The 21,683-nt window shown below is 38.5% G+C and overlaps 1 protein-coding gene across 1 annotated transcript in view; it reads left to right on the plus strand.

The window, feature by feature from the left end:
* The first annotated feature begins 14,973 nt into the window (after positions 1-14,973).
* kcnab1a (potassium voltage-gated channel subfamily A regulatory beta subunit 1a) overlaps positions 14,974-21,683 on the plus strand; it is a 53,547-nt gene continuing 46,837 nt past the window's right edge. Inside the window, exon 1 of the mRNA XM_079465311.1 lies at positions 14,974-15,896. Coding sequence (XP_079321437.1) covers positions 15,685-15,896 — 212 coding nt within the window. The 5' untranslated portion in view covers positions 14,974-15,684. The remainder of the gene's footprint in view (positions 15,897-21,683) is intronic.

The following is a 21,683-nucleotide window of genomic DNA, read 5'->3' on the forward strand; positions in this document are numbered from 1 at the left end:
GCACGAAAGCTTTTGTTAAAAAGGACTGTCTGGCGCTTCAGATTCACAGCCTGTAAATACATTTTCATTGTAAAAGACTTTGTTACGGACTAACGCGAGTTGAGTCCGTAATGCGAGTTGTCGTGTGTTTGTTTGCACAACGCGAAAAAATCATAGAACGCCTCGCCTTTCAGGGAGATGAGCTTTGTAAAAATATGCACATTTCAGCGTGGCGGGGCAAAGAGGAGATACAAACAGGCAGGGTAAGTGGAAAATACAGCATTTTTTAACCTTAAATCTTGTATAGACATTGCATTACATCTAAAGCAAACGATACTATTTGTTTTAGCCGTGTCATATGACCCTTTTATAACGTGAAACAGGTTTCTCATCTGTTTTGGGAATAAAACTGGTTGTGCCCTAACTGAAACATGTCTTGCTGCCAAACAGAGTCACTGCTTGCGTCTGAAATCAAAGACGGCTGCTTTGCTAGCCAGAAACTCGGACTGCATTCAAGAGCACCTCAATGATTTTGAGGATGTCAAGTGAGCTTTAGAGTTTTTTTTACAGTTTTGTAAAAGAAAGAAGCATCCACAGTGTTTACAATCATTGGGCTAAATAACAGTGTAAATGGCTTACCTCTATACATTAAAGGGATAGTTCACCTGAAAAATGAAAAGTTGACATAATTTACACGCCCTCTTGTCATTTCAAGCCTGTATAACTTTTTTCTTCTATAGTATGGGCACAAAACCAGTGCAAGTCAATGGGTACCGCTGCTGTTCTGCTACCAACATTCTTCAAAATATCTTCTTTTGTGTTCCGGAGAAGGTCACTAAATGATAAAATAATTGTCATGGTTGGGTGACCTCCCTTTAAGCTAGATTAGGAACACAATGTATTTTAATCTTTTATAAATTCACCTACTGTATATTTGTCTCGGTACATTAAGCAAGGATAGGAAAAATGTATCTTAATCCTAAGAGGCTGTACTGATAGTTATCTCTGTACATTAATAGGGGAAAAGGGAATTTTAATCTAAAAAGGCAGTAATTTCCGTACTTTGAAGATGGGGTAAAATAAACAGTATATTCAAATCTCATATTAATCTTGAGTACCTGTAAAGTAGTATTGCATACTTCTTATCTTCGAAGAGTATTTAGTTTGATCAAATTTATAAAAGAGAGATACAGCTGTATGATTATTTCCGGAAAAAGACGAGTTGCTGGAGGCGGGCACACTGCAAAAAATGACTTTCTTACTTAGTCTTTTTTCTGCCAATGGGGTAAGAAAAATTATCTTGAATTGAGTGACCAAGAAAAAAATCAACCCTAATTCAAGATCATTTTTCTCACCCCATTGGCAGAATTTTTTGTTTGTTTTAAGCACAAACTAAAAACAAGTCAGTGACTAAGTGAGAAAGTCATTTTTTGCAGTGCATGGGGGACGGAACTAGATCAATACACCATCATATTATCTTATTCTGATTTAATAAAGAAGTCATAATGCATAAAATAGCATGTTACCCCATGTTTAAGCCAGGTGGCACTTAACTTTGACTAACCTCGATAAGGATGTCTTCTCTCTTACCCAATCTATATTTACCATGTCTCTCTCTCAAACACTGTGACACCATAGGATTAATCCTTTATGTAACGTCTGCTACACTAACTAAAAAAGCAAATGCAAAGGCATTATTTATCTCAACCACAATCGAATGCCTGCTGACAAACAGTTAAAGATCTCTGTGTTCGTGACATTTTACAGTCATCTCCTTTGTAGCTCATTACTATTTCAACATTATTAATGCTTTCTGTCACTCTTTTGACATTCAAGCCTCAATCAGACCACTGCAGTGTGAATGAGTGTGTGTTGTGTGTGTAAATTATTAAAATACACGCTCTGACCATCTCACGGTAATTGATATGTTCACACACACATGACACTCCAAATGAGTTCTCCTCGGGCACGTTGCCACAGCCGCTCAGACAGAAATCCTTCCCCGCTGAGATCAGCAATCTGGTCTTTCATACTGAAAGTGAAAAAGGCTTCATGCTGAAGAATCGGTGTGATAAAAGCTAGATCAGCACCCTCCAAACCTTTGAAAAGCAATTTGTGTCCATTGAGACTCATTAGAAAGTGTCTAGCTGAGCGGATGAGTATTGATGGTGGTATAGGTAACAGTAACAGTATCCTTCTACCTGTGTGTATTATGGCAAACAGCAGTGGGTATTTGTCAGAGGTTATCAAAGTGCAGGGTGCTGGTTATACCAACTTTGACCGACAGGGGGCGTTCTAACTCTTAGTCATGATTAGTAAGTTTACCTGGTTGTGTATTGACCGATAAGGGAACGTCTGTATTTCACGCTTTTGCATTTGCATTATTGTTTAATTAAATTTAGATATTCTCCACTATTTTGTGCATTTTTCATAATAAAAAAGCTAAAATAAATCATTCCATAGATCTAATAAAGAATTGTAATGGTTAGAAAAAAAGAAAATATGAGAGGAGTGTGCACTTAAAAGTGAATGAACAAATAGCCATAAAAGCTCAACTGTTTACTTTGTATAGGGCCCAACGTTAGTGTTGATAACATAAACTATAACAAAAAAAATACATAAATGGAATCATAAATGTGCACTAAAAATTGACTTTAGTTTTTCTATCTTACATGCTGTACTTAGACCTGTACATCTGTCTATTCTATGTATATCACCTAAATTATCCATCTAATTTGCATTCTTCCCAAAACGAGTCTTCCAAAGAATGAATTTTGAAGCATGCAATGTATTTATGTATTATTGTATTGTATATTATTGCATTAAGATTAGTCTTGACTGCAATTAAGGGGTCTGGCCTAAATATGTTAAAAGGGGGTTCCACATGTATTTGCCAAATGTATGATCAGAGTGACGCATACAGTATAAAACTGCACGACTCTCGATTGGGCTTCGAAGGGTTCCCTCTCTTTCTCTTCACTGGCCTGGTATGACACTTATCCTACTGTCGTGTGTGTGTTTGAGAGAGAGAGAGAGAGAGAACAGACAGTGACTGCAGCCGTCAGGCATGAGGGAGAAGAGGAAGACAAAGTACAGATGAGAGCAATTCCTTTGATAGCGCCTTCGGTATTTATGCTGTTGTGAGTCAGGCAGGGAGCGAATGGAAATATGTATCGCCCACTCACTCACACACACACAGCCACTTTATTCTGCCCCACTCTGCATTGCCGTGGCAACGTCACATTGAGCCTGCTCCATCCCCTTTCGACAGTACAATCTGTTTCTCCCACTCTCCCTCGTTCTCCCTCTCTCTCTCGCTCGCTCGCTCGCTCACTCATACGCTTTCTCATGTACTCTTCTATTTGTCAAACATGAAAATTTCTTTGAAATTGTTTGTCAGCACTCAAAAGAAATGAGTTTGAGCCACATGCAGGTAGATTTGTGCTCAATGTAATTGTAAGTGCTTTGAAACATGCAGATAGCTTGCAATTTTTCCACAGTTAAGAATGTAAAATAAAATCAGGCCGCTCTATGAGAGAAGAACATTTCTAAGCATTGTTACTGTAACACTACATCAGAGAAGGAACGATGCCACACAGGAAACTAATGATTTTGTGATATTTTAATGAGTCCAGGTGATCAGATCAGAGTAGTTGTAACCATCGGTAAACATCCACGGGAACACAAAATCCAACAAATAACATCCACAGGAATAAAACAGGCAAAATGGATAATCCACGGGAATAAAACAGGCAAAATGGATAATCCACGGGAATAAAACAGGCAAAATGGATAATCCACGGGAATAAAACAGGCAAAATGGATGGGATGGGATTCAGGTGGAGTGTAATGCCGAGCATTAGGTGCGGGAAAGTCAATGAGGTCAGAGGGGTGCAGTGCATGATGGGAAATGTAGTCCAGGGGTTAAAAGTCCGGTGATTGTGAGCAAGTGTAGTGGGGTGTCTCTGGTGCGCAAGGCGTGGTTGACGAAGACAGGGCAGATGTTACAGTTGAGTCTTGGTGTTTAAAGGAATAGTTTACCACAGTTTTACTTTCTTCTGCAGAACACAAAAAGAAAATATTTTGAAGAACATTGGTGACCAACCAACATTGACTCTCATTGACTTCCATTGTATGGACACAAAACTTCTGAGACATTTCTCAAACTATCTTCTGTGTTCCATAGAAGATAGTCATATACAGGTTTTGAATGACATGAAGAACTATCCATTGAATTGTTTAATACAGCTATAATCAATGCCATTTATATATTTTGGTGGACAAGGCTTTTTTGTGGGTGTTTGGGCATGGCAATGAAATAGTGCATTCGTCAGAATAAGTCGATTTAATTAGATATCATTTTTAAAGGAAGTGTGCCTTTAAACTGTGATAGCAGAAAGTATTTTAACATTGAAAATGTAACTCTTTTACATATGTCTTGTCATTGTGCGCTAGGCCAGTTCGTGATTTGTGACAAAAACAGTTGAGCCTCTTTTGTGATGTATGCGTTTTCCTGAATTCATTAATGTAGGACATACACCAGTGGCGAATAAAAAAGCAAAGTCGGCAGCTCTGCTCTGAGCGATGGACACACACCGTTTCCCTCTGATGTACGACACAGATTTAGCCTTGGGTGATACACCATTCCTCTTCACTTTAATATGCACACACACTCAAATGCACATTAAAATGTCATGCTAGTCGTTCCAGACTTATATTTCTTCATAATTACCTCATTTATTAGCAGGTCAAGAAAGTCAAGCTTTCAGTAGGATGACTGTCCGTTTCTCTCTAGCAACTTACAGACTTTCCATATCATGTTCATCCCTCCTGAGATGCTTACATTAAGATTAGTGCAAGATTGCCACAAGTCTTATAAACAGCGGAAGGTCACAAGAACGGCAGTGAGTTTTGTTGTGGTGGTTTGTTATTGGCCTTAAGCAAACACCTACACTTTGTGAGGTGTCGATATAACTGTGATATGTAACCTGTACTGTATAACATAAATGTATACAAAAGATAATGGACCAGTGTTGTCTGAGGACTATAAAATATTTGTCCAATCATTGCATACGCTAAAGGTCCTTAAACGGGGTCAGCTGTGGCCTGGTGGTTGGAGAGTTGGGCTTGTGATCAGAAGGTTGCTGGTCTGAATCTCAGTGCCAGCAGGTCATGACTGAAGTGCCCTTGAGTAAGACACCTTACCCCTTACTTACAAGTAGTAAAAAACTACTTGGAAGTCGCTTTGGATAAAAGCGTCTGCCAAATGAATAAATGTACATGTAAATCATTAATAAAAAGTTGAGGTTCATAGTTATGTGCTTTGCTTTGAAGGGCTAGGACTTATATATTTAAATAATATACAGTATGTGTATGATAATTATATACACACACATGCATAGGTCACTTTCACATGCATGTATAATTTTAGGAAAAAATATTATTAATAGTATTAAGTTTTCTTTCGTACTTGAATGAACAAAAACACACAAGATTATGCCAGAAAGCTTAATACTATTACTATTAATACTATTAATCACAGTTAATTGTGATAATAGATTAATCACAATTGATCACACGAAAGGGGTTCGATTAATCGCTAATATAAAGTAAACTATCGACAACCCTAGTATTTATATATACACAATTATTATACACAGCACACACGCTTATTATGTATACAAAACCTTTAATTTGGCTATCCAGTTAGTCGCAACTAATCGTTGTGCAGCCCTACACGATTCCATTCAGAAATGATTCTGAGAGTCACGATTCGATTGAGAATTGATTCTCAATGTGTTAATTTGCATATGTACGAGGTCATCACATGGCACATCACATCACATCACATTTGCACTCACAGTCAGACTACTGTTGGCTTTTCCTCAACATCAGGTTATTAATATATTAACTAACATTTAATAATCGTTTTTTTTAATTTGTGAATAGATTTTCTGCATCGTGATGAATCTAAGAATCAATTTTTTTCCCTACCCCTACTGTTACCCGGGATTGAGACACAAAGTGATTGACTTTAAGGATAGTTAACCCCAAAAATGAAAATTGTCATAATTTATTCACTCTCATGTTGTTGTAAACCTGTATATGACTGTTGTTGTAAACCTGTTTCAATTCAATTCAATTTTATTTATATAGCGCTTTTCACAATTTGCATTGTTCCAAAGCAGCTTTACAGGGGAAAAACAAAAAACCCAAGAAAGGGTAAAAAACACTACATGGTGTGTTATATAATAAATCCAATTATTCAAGTAAAAAATATCTAATGTCAGCTTCTCCTGGTGGTTTATTTAGCATATTTGCATTAAGTGAATGCTTGGCTGAAAAGATGCGTTTTTAATCTAGATTTACATTGGGCAAGTGTGTCTGATCCTCGAATAATATCAGGAAGGCTATTCCAGAGTTTAGGTGCTACGTATGAGAAAACTCGACCCCCTCTGGTGGATTTAGTTATTCTAGGTATTATCAAAAGTCCTGCGTTTTGAGATCTTAGAGAGCGTGATGGGTTGTAGTGTGATAGAAGCTCTGTTAGGTAGTGTTCTGTTTCTTCTGCAGAACACAAAATAAGATATTTTGAGAAATGTTTCAGTGGTTTTGTGTCCATACAACGGATATTAACCGGGCCTTAAGGTTGTTGGGGCACCAACATTCTTCAAAATATCTTCTTTTGTGTTCTGCAGAACTCAAGATTTGGATTGACATTAGGGTGAGTGAACGAAGACAGAATTTTCATTAGTGGGCAAACTATCCCTTTAAAAAAGCCATGGCTTTGGAGAGAGTTCTGAGGCAAGTGTGGGATCTTTCACTTATTCAAAGCTAGCTTAGTATTGCTAGCTTTTACAAAACAGTCTACACAACCTTTAAAACAACAAGAAGTTGCATGGGAGCTCACATGGAGCAATGTGGTTTTGATTGGTTTCATGATACTTTTTCTTGCACTTCGGTGGTAATACACAACTCTGGTTCTTTCGACCAATTCAAATGATTTCCCCCCTTTTTTGCAGATTGCATTTCTGTAGTGTGTCCAGGTGTTGTTATAAACCTCTCCCCATCTCTCTCTCTCTCTGTGCTACAGTACAGTGTGTTCCATTTCCAGTAATTACACTCGTGAGATCGCTCAGTGAGATCGCACACCTCTCATTAAACTGTCTTTCTTACTCATTACTGCTGAAGCATTGTGTGTGTGAACGCAGTGTTTGACTGATACAATGAGACTGTTTGTTTGTGAGATACGGATGACAGGCTCTCTGAATGCGCGCATGATGAGTGAAATACTCTCGTATGCAGTGTGATGAGGGTACGATTTTTAAACATCTGTCTGTTAAAGGGATAGTTCAGATAAAAGAAAAAATATGTTGTTCATTATTCACGCTCATGTAGTTCAAAACCTGCAAATTAAAAAGATATTTTGAGAAATGTCTCATTGGTTTTGGTCTATGCGTTGGTAGTCATTAAGAGCTGATATTGTTCCGTTACCAATGTTCTTCAAAATATCTTCTTTTGTGTTCTGCAGAAGAAAGAAAGTCATACAGGTTTCAAATGCCAAGTGGGTGAATAAATGAATGAATTTTTATTTTAGCTATCCCAATAAAGTTTCTATGTATTTTGTAGAACTGCCATTGTATGTGCTGCCTTTTTTCGACATATGTGTTCATGATTCTGCCTTCATAGTTGCCAAAAAACTGCTAAAACAGTACTTCATAAACAGACAAGCAATTAGACAAGGAGGCATAACATGGCGTTCTGTCTCCATTTTATATTGGAGTTTTTGTGTTGTGTAGGGGAATAGTAATCCGACTGGAAAGCAAAAATTGCATGAATTTACAGAGAGTAACCTTCACATTGTGTGCATGTGCTCTTTATTTCACTCAGCCAAGAAAAACCCATCTGCTGCCAACATCAATTTCAGACAACCAATCATCTGTCAAAGAGCTATTTAGCCTATATTTGACTTGTGTTGTTGTTACGCCATTGTCAAAGTTTTTCATGGTTGCCTCGAACAATTCCAATAGCCTGTCATGATTCCGCCATCATGTCATGTTTATTCTTGGTCTTGCAGCGGAGTCATGGCATAGCCTTAGGTTTTGTGTGAGAAAGACATGGCTTTGTTTTGATTCTGACTTGTTTCCAAGTTCTCTGGTCGGGGACCCGTTTCAGAAAGCAGGGTAAGTGCAAACTCAGTGTAAGTTAACCCCAGAAAACAGGATACTCTGGGTTTTCAGTTTCAGAACGCGAGGTATATCAAACCTGTGACCGCGGGGTAAGTCAAGCCCGTTTCAGAAATCAAGGTATATTATACTTAGAGTGAGTAACCATAGTAACCTACTCTGTGAACCTAACCTGGTCGGCAGCAGGTTTTATTCCACTAACCCGAGGTTTGTTACAATCTCCACCCCTTTTAGAAGCGCGAGCGGTGTTGAAATTGCCTTCGCCGTTTGTTTTTTCATTCGTTTTCCTTAATCGCACAAGTTCATAACACAGACATTTAAATGGCATGTCCGTTTATTCAGGAACCCGTAGATGAGGAAGCAGCATTCATTCGGAGAGAGTTCAATTTACGTCGGGAGAGAATATGGTGAAGCCCTATTTGGCTGTTTTTTCATATCCGGAGGATTCTTTATTTGAGCGATACCGTTTTTCTTTACAGTCCATTAAATATATTCACAATCTGCTTCATCCTTACATCACAAACCTCACTCGTCGAGGTCGCGCTCTTACATCTGAGCAGATTCTTTGTATGGCCTTACGTTTCTTTGCTAATGGAAGCTTTCTATATAACACCGGGGATGCAGAACACGTTAGCAAGGCAACTGTATGAAGAGAAGTGTGCATCGCTCTCAAGCACTTTTTATACATTTTTGTTAAGTTTCCTGTGAGAGCCATCAAAGAGGAGTTTCATAGGACTGCAGGTGAATGGTGAACGTCTTTCTGAATGAGGCTGATCAAATATATGTGGTCTTGCTGCCACCTCTAATAATTCAAATACCCTTTAGGATTTCCCATTGTGATTGGGTGCACATTTAAAAGGTCCCACTCGGCCCGTTCTGCGCGGGCTTCGAACTGATGTCGGTCCGAATGAGAGACGGGCGCTCTAACGAGGAGGCTAAAGACCGCAGTCTCTATAGCGTCTGTCGCTAGTGCGTCTCTGTTGGTCGGGGAGTGAGGCTTACACACTGCACAGCTCTTCACTAGCTGGCCTCCGTTACACATAGCTGGAGCAGGGGCAAGCATGGCCAGTTTTCCGGTGGTCCCGGTGGTCAAGTCAAGTCACTCAGCCGCCATTCCAGCCGGCGTCAAGTCAAGTGCCTCAGCCGGTCCCTTCCAGAGCCTCTGGGACTCTGCGCTCTCGAGCGCCTCCCCCCAGGGTACACCCTCCTAAATCCCCTGGAACTCCGTGCTTCCGAGCGCCAGGGACAAGAACTGTACCCTCTTGTCCCAATCCCTTTGGACTTCCCCCCATGAACTTTGTTGTTCCCCCCATGAACTCTGTTATTCCCCCCTCCCTTGTTTGTTATTTTTATTATGTCACCCCAACCCTTTTGTAATGTATTCTTGTCTGCCCCTAATTTTGTTTAGTATGTTTTGCCTTGTCTTGTCAGTCTACCCCTTGATGAACACCTGGAGGTGTTCATTTAAGGGGGGGCTTATGTCATGATTCCACCATCATGTCATGTTTATTCTTGGTCTTGCAGCGGAGTCATGGCATAGCCTTAGGTTTTGTGTGAGAAAGACATGGCTTTGTTTTGATTCTGACTTGCCATGTGCTTTCTCGTGTCTCGTCAGTGTTCCCGCCCTTCTGTCTCGTTAACCTTCCCTGAGTGTTTCAGTACCCACACCTGCCCATTGTTATCTCCTTTGTTAGTCTCCCTATAAGATGCCCTCTTGTCTATTGTCTTGTGCTCGTTCGTTGTACCTACATTTACATTGTCATTTAGTAGACGCTTTTATCCAAAGCGACTTACAGATGAGGAAACATTGGAAGCAATTATAACAACATAGGCAACAAAATACATAAGTGCATCAAACTAGTCCATTAAAGCCTAGCACAGTATAAAAAGCTAAGAATAGTGAGGTTAGTAAGTTTTTATTTTATTTTATACCTGTTCCCTGTACATGTTTCCAAGTTCTCTGGTCTGGTCTTGTCGTAGTGTTTTTATGGTTCCAAGTTCTTTGTTTAATTCCTAGTTGTTTATGTTTGCCCCCCTTGTGGGATGAGTTTGTTTTCTGTTTTTTGTATCCAGTTTAGTTAGTGTTTTCCCATCGTGGATGTTTGTTTTGCCGTGTTTTTATATTAAAGTCTTTGTTAATCCCTTCATCCCTGTGTCTGCCTGCACTTGGGTTCTTCCACCACGTTCCCCTCATCCACGTTCACGACATAGCCTGTTTTTAATCTTTCATTTTAATCTTGCAGTGCGGAATTTGATATGTCTGGCCACAGACGTGAGATTGTGCATTGAATTTCTGTTTTCAAATATTAGAAAGACTCAATCGAAAGATAAAGAGTAATCGGTTAGTAGTAATTCTCACAACAATGCTTACTGCATTGACTTTCTCTGTGCTATTTGCTAGCAAACATTAGATGTCCTCTTTTAGAGAACAGTGAGAAGGATTGTGTTTACAGAAACAGTGACACGAAAGAGTGGGTGAGATGGAGAGAGAAGCAAAGAAAATGGTCTGGGGGGAGAGATGATGAAGTTACGCAAGGTCAAAAACAGGTCATTGCTCCCAATGCAAACAATTGTATTTTGTGAATGTCTTGCTCTTTTCTATAGTTTTCACAAACCACTGGTTTTCATTACTGCAAAGAATCACACTTTTGATTGTGGTTCAATCCAACAAAACTCAAACATATTTTCCCCCAGAAATATGAGCAAGCACTTTAAGTTACCGCCTGTTTCTCTAGGTTGCCGTGGTCATGTAAAATTAGTACTCTGTATTTCAATTTATGGCATCTGCCACATAGCTTAGAAGAACATGGCTGCATTGGTGTTATGTTTGATTGAATGCTTATGAGAAGATTATGAGAAATTTTCAATCATGTCCATGCCTCCACAATTATATAAATGCCTTATATCGTATCAATCATACCATATGGCATACTGTTTGTATATAATACATGTCATAATCACATAAATAACATTATCATCTTTACGAAACATTAATTACAGATTTTTTAAAACTGGTTACATTTTCACACAAAAAACATAATTGAGTTGTTATAGACATACTCTAATATAGACTTTGGGGGAATATATATAAAAAATATGTATAGACGTATATGTTTATGTTTACATTTATACAACATTTACTACAAACTATTTTATAAATGATGCTTTTTATTTTCCAGAAACTGTAGAACTCCCAATTCCACGAAACTTACGAATGAACACAAACAAACTATAGACTATCTTTATGCTCAGATATGACATGACAGAAGGTGAAGGTTCATTGTTTAATACGGTGTCAGGAGTTGAAACATGTTAAGCTGTGTGAGTCTGTAAAACAGTGCTGTTGAGTGAGTGTTTCTCCTTCCACCCACACAGTGGGGAGCTGAGAGAGATGCTGCCTGCTCTTTTGTCTCTTTTTACATCATTTTGCAGTGTCAGCGTCCGAACGTGCTTCTCCAGGCGTACACACAAAAGGCAAACAAAACCTGGTTGCTCTTTAAATGTGTTTGCTTGTGTGGTTGTTAGGTTTTTCTGGTAAATCGCATGTGATACAACTATAGCAAATGCTGCCTGTTCCTCTAGGGGGCAGTACAAAGTGTATTTGTGTATAATTGCAACGGTCAGGACTTACTTAAAATGTTTTATTAAATCGTAAACACTCTGTACACAATTATGACAGTATGTTAACAAGAACAGATCAATGCAAATAAGGTTATTTAATTGTTTTGAACCGCCCTATCTGCATTGTAATTGGATGTTTATATGGTCTTGTTTCATTAAAATGCATAGTCTCATCATACTTAAATATATTCTTCAAAAACAAATTAATAAAACACGCTGCTGATTATTAGACAACCATGAAGTGATTTTCGCCCAATAATTAGTTGTTTCTGCAGTCGCTAACTGGATACACAAAATGCCAAACCTTCCATGTCAATTGAAGAATACAGGAAAAGTCAATAGTGTCTCAGCCTATGGGATTACACAAGGAGCTTTTAATTATACAAGATTCAAAATATACTCCGTAATCCCATTAGTTCCGAGAATCAAAGTATGGATCTCTGGTAATGAATTGCCTTTGCAGAACTCAGGGACACTGACAGCATCCAGGGTTCTGTAACGGTGTTCCTCTAAGGGTATTATGTGTTTTTTGACAACATAAATGGGATAGTTGTTGCTTGGAAAATTACCATTGTAACTTGGCACCATACTATTAGTATTACTCTGTATGTAAGACTTGGTGCACACCTAAGTCAAAGTCATGTCTTTTTAAATGCATGAGAGAGAATTTTTACCTGGCCTTTGCTGTCATTTTTTACGTATCTCCCACCAACCCTTTGATGCTCAGCTGGGTGAGACTGCAAGAATTCAGGGCTGACTGAATGACTGTTAGAACCTTGAGAAATAAATCGAATTGGTATCCTCATTCATTCTTAAATTAACATCAAGGTGAACCCCACAGATGATGTTGGCATGCAGAAGTGGAAAAGTGAAAACCTTTTTTATATATGTGAGCGATATACAGTAAAATTATTTTGACATCACTGTATGACATCACAGTGTATGAATTTTAGTGCATTAGACATCAGAAGTCCCATGGTAAATATAGGCTAGAGCATATTCCAGTGAAAAAAGTGAAAGGACATAATTGGCCAGGATCTATGTGAAGCTTTCCAGCTTTTTTTACCCCATAAGTATATTTATTTTATTAATACACACTTATGGCAAATAAGTTCAAAAGTTTGTTTCTTTCCCTGGTTGCTCATGAAGGACAGACCAGCCAGTCAACCCTTACGTGTGCGGTCAGAGAGAGAAAAGGATCTTATCATGCTGGTCTGCTGTGCCCCTGATACAGTTACTCAAGGCTGTCTATTGCCTTGCATAGTAATTATCATCATTGTCAAACGGGTACTGATGCGAATCAAAGGCTATTGTGAGATGAATATAATCGGCACAAACGTTCAGAGAGTTGACATCCCCATGCCACTCAGAAAGACTCATCAGACACGAGAGTACATCAGGATGCTCCACTGCTACTGTATATCAGTATTTGTAGTGTGCTCTAGTTAGTGCAGTACAGTACACTGTCAGGAGGGTCGTATGTTTAACTGCATCAGGTCTTATTGTACATGTCTTCTAACATGAACATGAACATATAATAACTTTAACTGAAAATGTTTTTTCATTCTTTTTCTTTCTTTATTTATAGATTTCTCTCATAGCTGCTATGTCCTTTTTGATCATTTTAGAATTTTCGTAATTTCTCATTAAGCCACAAAAAAGGTCCTTAGTAGTAACATCATTTTGGCTGTGAAAAGCACAGCATATCAGTAAATTTTTGCAGTTTTATAATGTACGTGTTATACTCATTATAATACGTATACTTATTTATTTAATACATTTATTTAAAGGAACAGTTCACCCAGAAATTAAAATTCTGTCATGCTTTACGCACCCTCTTGTCATTTCAAACCTCTATGACTCTTCTGTCTACCGTAGAAAACAAAAGAAGATATTTTGAAGAATGTTGTTAATGGACTTTGGGCTTTTGTCTATACAATGGAGGTGAAAGGGTCCTCCTGCCATTGTTCGGTTACCAATATTTTCGTTTGTGTTCTGCGGAAGAAAGAAAATCATATTGGTTTGAACATCTAATGACAGTTATTTACATTTTTGGGTGAACTATTACTTTAAATAAATATATTAAATAAATAAGTACAAGATTAACTTTAAGATTTTTTCATGTTAACTCAGGCAAACACTTTGGGTCTTTGATTTTGGCTAGAACATATTCTGTATGTTTAGTAAGTATACTTTAAGATTTTACAATTAGATGTAGACCTGTACATTTTTATAAAGAAATTGAAAAGGTCGGGCAAAACAGAGGAGAACAGAAGAGAATCCAGCTTCATTTTGATGTATTCTGTGTGTACTTTGTCCCTTTCCAAGTTTGTACACATAACTTAACTAAAGCTAAACTGAAAATTGCAAAGCAATACAACAGATTTTATAGCTGCTACTGAGAAAAAAAATGACCCTTTTACGAGAGCATTTTATTGCAAACATGTTCCTCTCTCTATGGTTGCCATAGACACGGCTCGATACCATGTTTTATACCATTATCTCCTAGAGCTTCCTGGTTTAATGAGCAACTTCGCGCGAATGGTGGGAATCATAAAATTTTCAGTGCTCCTTTGATCAATATTGATTCAAGACCCAAGCTTAAAGATTTAATGGAGAGTGTGAATGAAATCAACACTGCTGTTTGTGATCTAGTATTGATCTGTCATTTCTTTGTTTCTAGTTATAAGTGGGATGGGAGGTTGTAGTCATGGGGTCGATGGTGGGATGTTTTTTATTTAGCGCAGTAATGAAAGAGTTAATGTCCATGCCACTAGCAAGATCTGTAGATTTTTGAACGCAGATTTTGGCACAGAGGGAATGAAATCCAGAAAACCAAACAATTTGGCCGATCCCAGGCTAGTCTTGGGAAAATAATATCTTAACACAGCTACAGGGTCAAAGTGTTTACACTTTAAAAGAAATCAAGCTTCAAAACCTCACTAATAGTTGTATATCCATGTTACGTAAAATGGAATATCCAAAATAATAAAAAAACATAAATAACACCCTCACCTTTAAAGAGCCTCCATGTGCTTCTGGTGCGCTTACATATTTCAACAGCTTTTCATTTGACATTTGTTGGTTACAGTCATTGAAAACGCGTTGAGCGCTTACGTCTGTACACATGTGTGAGAAAACGTACACATGTGGTGTGTTGAGACCAAATGCTCCACAGCAGTGCAGCGAGATTCGCTGGGAAAGAGCGAGGGAGGTATCTAGAGAGAGAGCGAGAGAGAGAGAGAGAAAGAGAGGGAGAAAGTGCTTAAACAGACGTGGACGTCTGCCTGCTGCTCATTCCCTCAGTGCTGTAGCAGAGATGAAGCATCAGTGCTGAGCTCACCAAAATACAGATCTGTAGCGAAAAGAAGAAAGGAAAGAAGAGTACGCAAAAGAAAAAGAAGGAATGAGTGAATGCAGGTGTGTGTGAGAGAAATAGTGTGTTAGAGGTGGACTTCAGAAGAGAGGACAGAAGTGTGGCTTTATGCTTGAAGATGACATTGTATCCTGTCCGGTCTTGACATCACTCCCTCCTTTCCTCCACCTCTCCCCCCTCCCCTCAGCAGGCGGGCTTCTTGCGGCTGACCATGCGATGATCCTCTCAGTGCAGTGGGAATCTCCTCATCTTCTCCGGATAGTCCTGCTCGCTGACCCCAGCTTTGACTTTTTGCTTTTGAGTCGTGGAGCAAAACAAGAAGCGAAGCAACTTTCGGACTGTGTAGACGGCTCCTTTTTCCTTGCGCTCAATAATTGATGCGGTTTCTCTGTTGCCGGCGTGACAGCATCCAGCGGAAGAGACCGGTGAGGTAGTTTGGAATCGTGACCTCCACATGATCTCCCAGCGAGTCCTCTTTTGAGTTTCAGACTGCATTGATCTTTCTCATCCTCGAGTGTCAGCATGCAGGTCTCCATCGCTTGCACAGACCACAATCTGAAGGGTCGCAATGGGGACCATGGAAAACAGAACGCCACCAGTCCCAACGTGGTGAACGCGGCGCGCGCAAAGTTCCGCACCGTTGCCATCATCGCCCGGAGCTTTGGCTCTTTTACTCCCCGTCACCACATCTCCCTCAAAGAGTCCACCGGCAAGCTCACTGGCATGAAGTACCGGTACGTCTTTCTCTGCCTCCGTATCTATCCCACACACTAATCACTTTCTTTCTCACTTTCCATTTCTCTCAAGTCCATTTCTTTCCTGCTCTAAAGGACCATTTCACCTCTGGTTCTTTCTTTCATTTAAATGTTATAGAACTGTCCTAAGATCAACTCTCAGAGTCTCACTGCTGTAGTATGGGGCAGGTGATGGGAAAGCTTGAGATGAAATGTGGGTGTTGTATTTGTCTCTTCAGTTCATTTGTAGCTTGAGGCTGTGTTTTCTTATTTTGTTAATAAGTCAGTGTTAGTTTGTCTGTTTCAGCTTAGTTTCCTCTCTGTTAGTTCCTCAGTTTAAGCACAACGTATTTGTTCGCTGTTTGCTATTTACATTCTAGAAAGGACAGTTCTGAGATTGAGGCATCAATACGTGCTGATCATCTTCTTTTCATTTTGTAGTTCCTCTGGAGCTGAATAGATTTTTTCCTTAATAAATATTTAGATGTATGCATTATATGCAATACGATGGATGATCTATATTTCCTACTTTTGGTGGATGATAGTGTGCATTTGTGTAGTCTAAATACAATAGCTTGAAACAATTCTAAATGCAAATGTGTGAATAACATTCGTGTCTCTCACCCGAAGTCCTGAATCAGCACATCACGAAGTTCAGATTAACTTTAAACATGGACAATTACTTTTGAACCCTTAACAAATTAGAGACAAAATGATTATTGTTTTAATTTATTATATTGTTAACCATATACTATATTTGCAGACCACTGCAAGCTATACAGCTTTAAAGTTTGTATTCTTTGTAGTATTCTTTGTATTGTGTCAAGAGGTCAGTTTGGGACATTTAAAACCCTGTTGAACAAACATCCTTTTGCTATTAATACATATGTCACCAGGCTTAAACTTTGGTACACAATGGGTAATGTCAATGAAAGAAGTGAATAAAAGACATGAAGTAGCATGCATTTTATTGTCAGTATATGAGTGGGATCATCAAATGATGATTTCATTCAACAGCATTCATAACCAATTTAATTTGCATGCTATACGTATTTCTAAATTTTACATTTCACATAATGTATTAAAGAATAATCAGTGACAGAGATAACAATATGAGGCAGGACTTGACTATATTCATAAGGAATGAATTGATGAATGAACATTACTCTCTCTCTCTCTCTCTCTCTCTCTCTCTCTCTCTCTCTCTCTCTCTCTCTCTCGCTTGTTCTATCTATATATATATTGTATTTCTAAGCTTTCATGTAGCTCAGTGGTAAGAGCATGGCGCAAACAACGCCAAGGTCATGGGTTTGATCCCAGGGATTGCACATACATAGAAACAAATGTGTAGTATAATGCAATGTATGTTGCTTTGGATAAAAGCGTCTGCCACATGAATGAATGTGAATGTAAGTTGATTTAGGGGAATAACAGGCACAAATTGATCACGCACAATATGACTCAGATTACATGATCTGTCCTTTGAAAATCTTTCGTTAAACGCCCATTGAACAGTTAGAAATTATAAAACCATACTCTGTGTTGTTTGTGCATGTGATGATAAATGAGTTTGTGTATGCGTGCATGTGTGTGCGTGTGTGTGTGTGTGTGTGTGTGTGGTGAGATTGGTGGTGTGTATCTCACCGTTCAGGCTTTAATCTTCTTTCTTTTGTTGTTACTTTGCATCCTCTACAGTAAGTCCCTTAGGATTTCATGACCTCACATCAGCCCGTCATTACCAATTCCCAAGACAACAATCTAAACTCTATACTTCTTAAAGCCTTAGGAAAACAAGATCATTTTTATCCCATTGTTTTTGCTTGTACAAATACATACCGTTTCTACAAAAAATCGAAAAGTGACATTTCTTGCAGTTTGAAAATACACTTGAGTTCAAATTAATATTGATATTGATATGTATTTATCCTTTCGGAAAATTGTTCTGCACCATACAAATATGAACAAAGTCAACTGTTGGGTTATTAAATGTACCTATGCTGGGTTGGTTGGATAACAACAACCCAACAAAGATTAATGTATTACCCAACTGCTTATACCCACTACGGTGAAAATCACTGGTGTGAGAACTTGAAAGGACCGAATACCTGAATGGTAGTATACTTTATGAGGAATCCATGGTTCGTCTTGATATCTCCTGGAACACAGCTGCAGCATAAAGTATGAATATCTCTCTGTCTGTCTCTCTCTCTGTGTGTGTTTTGATAGTGCTCTTTGTGCCGTTGACAGCCCATCAGGACAGCATTAAAAGTGCAAGAGAGTGTACCGATGAAACATACAGTGTATGAGTGAGGAGCAGATAGAAGGGGATTGTGTTTCTAGAAGTTATACTTATAGCTTTTCACGTCCGTCATGACTTCATTGTAGAGCCCTGACAGCGATCTGCTCAGGATGAAGTTTTCTATGAGCGCTCTCATTACAAGCACACGCTCATACGTGCTCACCCATGGTAAACATCACATTGACAGGGTTCAATAGGCCGAGGTTTCATTGTGGCTTTACGGTTAACGCTGCAGTAGAAACCGCTGCAGGAAGTGTTTTTCTCTTTTAATCCGTCATCACCAATCTCGAATCAGATCAGTGCGGTTGTAATCGCTGAAAATAACGGATTAAAATCTACAGCAGACATCTTTCTGCAATACTTAAGCGACGTCCTGGAGCTCAAGCTAATCCACTGCAAAGCAAGTAGACAGCATTTTAAATTGTAAATAAGGGTAGAATAAAAAGAGCCCATCATCCATCAGAAATTATCTCTACTACAAGCTTGAATTCACTAAACAAAGCTTTAATAGGTTTTGAGGCAACAATAGCACCTTTGAATAGGATCCTGTATCCTGTGATATACCCTGAATGCAGATCAGGCAAACTGAGATAAAGAGAGCTCTCATTCATTCCTTATCTCAATGGCTCCCCAGGAAATACAGATGTAGGAATAGCAAATAAAATAATTAAAATTGAGACTTTCGGTTCAAACATACCGTTTGTCACAGATGACCTTTAAAAGGTTTTGTGGGGAGGAAAAGGAGAGCTTGTCTGGTATCTTGGCGTCATAGTAGCTTAACCGATGAAAGGTCAAATCGAACCGAAGATGAGTTTCATTATTAAAGGTTCTGTAAGCAATTTTAGATTTGCTAAACAAACACAGTTTCTCTGCAAACTCCAAAGACATTGATGTCAGCGAACGCACTGGGCAGAGCGGCACAGCGGTTAGAGGGCTGTCGTGGAGACATTTCTGTGGATATCTGTCAAGTAATATAGTAATGTAAGCATGGTAAACAGCATAAAGCATGCAACACTTTATAAGCATCTTAAACAGTCCTTAGCTTGAAGAGATAATGTCCCAGATGTTCTTCTGTCTCTCTTTTTCTGTATTAGTGTGTTGCAACAAACCGTTTGTCACTACGGTCTTATTTTCTACATGAATGCTCGGAGTCACCTGACCTCCCTTTGCAGCACTGAAGCTTAAAAAAAGAGTCACCAGGAGCCAAACTCGCACCAATAGCCCAGCTAATGAATAAATCAGGCAGTGGACGCTCTCATGCAAACACAGCGAGACAGAAGTAAGCACACTTAATTAAAGGATGATGGATAATAGGATGATGCTTAATGATAGAGTCTATTCCCACTGAGTCTTGTGTAATGTTTAAGCCATGATAGCGCATCCTTTACATCTGATTAAGCAGTTACATAGACCTAAATTATGTCGTGCCTTAGAGAGAAACCTAACCAAGTGTGAAGACAAAAATAAAACGAACATCTGTTGGTATTTCCCATTGTGGCGGTGTTGGTATTTTTAAGTGCGGCAATAGGTTTAATACAAAAAGATGAAAACTTTCAAAATTGCAAGACTAGCAGTTCACGTACCGTATATTGATTTGCGTTATTTTGAGTCAAGTGTACTGTAGTGCTGAGATACACACTTCATCCATTATTGTAAGGGAAGCCCCTGGAGATGAAGACCCTAAAAGCAGTGGAGTCATTTGTTAACTGTGATTTACAAATGTGTTAACCAAGAACATCTTGTTTGAATTAACCTTAAATTAGCTTGAGTAGTTTCCATGACAACATTTAGACTTTGAGGTATCGGGTTTGTAATTTGCTGCGTGGGTTGCACATCATTGCATCCTTCAAATTGATGTTTGATGTGTGGTGGTGCGTTCTGGTTTCGAAATGAATATTATTTGCTTATGTCAAAAACAATTTCATTTCTTTATATATTTGTTGGTCTTTTTATTGGATTATTTGTTTACCAAACCAAGCTAGAATATGGGTTTTCACTTGTGGGAAATACATCAGGAAATTTTCCCTTATGGTACAGCCTCTCATACCATATTTCTTACATAAATTGGTCAACACAATATTTTATTAAAATGTTTTCCTTTTTAGATTTAAAATATGCAATGCCTTCCTTGTGGGGCACATATAGTCCCTGACATGGGTGCTATGCCGTAATACAAATAGTAATGGAATAGCTAAATGTTATGGGACAGCATTAAAGACACTATTTAAATTAATAAAGTAATACTTTTAAATTTTTTGGGATACAATTTTAAGAGATTTAATATAATGCTATAAATTAATATCTAAACTGCACTTTATTGCCTCTGGTACTCATTCAATTTTTACTTTATGTGCCCATAGCAACCAAAATACAAGGCTGTTGCAGTCATCTATAAAGTAATAAGAACAGTCAGGGTTATTCTTCACATTGTCACTCATCTGAGGCTCTGATTCCCTGACACATACAGTAGGGTTGCCAGCTTTCTATAATGAGAAAATGAAATGAGTATAATGCTATGGATTGTGACAGGATGCAGCCTGGGGTTTGTTGGACATGTTCCTCATGTCATATTCATCTCCTCATACTGCATTCATTATCCACCCATTCACTGCCATCCTTAAACATTTCTTGAAAACCTTCACCAAGTGATATGATCAGTGGGTGTTGTTACAGATTTGCTAATGCAGATATAAACATATTTCAAATGTTACCCCTTGTTTTTACGTTTCTACAAGTGGGTCAGTACTAAATAAATCCTGACATGATCATCACCAGCTAACTGTGTATTATTCTGTTAACATACGTAAAAAAACAATAGGCATGAAATATTGATTTGAATTCAATTTAATTCACTGAGTAAGAAGAAAGGGACAAAAGTGTGACACAAGAGACACAAAACCACATTGTTGGTTGCTAAAGGTAACAGATGCTGAATTAGTTCAGCCAAATTGTATGACTTTCTTACTTCTGCATAACACAGAAGATATAGAAGATATTTTCAAGAATGTTGGTAACTAAACTTTGGTAACTTTGACCTTCATCGTATGAATACATTTCCAGAGACTCATACAACATTTTTTATTTTGGTAAACACCGTATTCATGCTCATAAGCAATGACAACAATTGTGTCAATGACAACAATTTACACTTTAATTGTGTGTTTATGCTTATTAAAGTATCGCGTCATTTCTCTCAGGTGGCCTGAATTGTAATCTATTAAGGCTCGTGTATCGTGTGTGGGAGTGTTATTTATATAGTGCATTGTGTTGTCACCTCTTTGTTCCAAATCATTCAGTTTATGAGCTTCCAGTCCAGTTATCATACTGCCATAGAAGGCAGCTGTCCTTGTAGGCAGAAGACAGTGCATTCAATACTGTAGGTTCTGGAACGCAGTTAAAGACTGAAGTGTCAAGACTGTCAGTGCCAACACTTCTGTTGCATCCCAAGATTGTTACATGGCAAGATGGGAGAATGTGAGCTATAACAT

Source organism: Barbatula barbatula, assembly GCF_947034865.1.
Source record: "Barbatula barbatula genome assembly, chromosome: 10".
Lineage (NCBI taxonomy): Eukaryota > Metazoa > Chordata > Actinopteri > Cypriniformes > Nemacheilidae > Barbatula > Barbatula barbatula.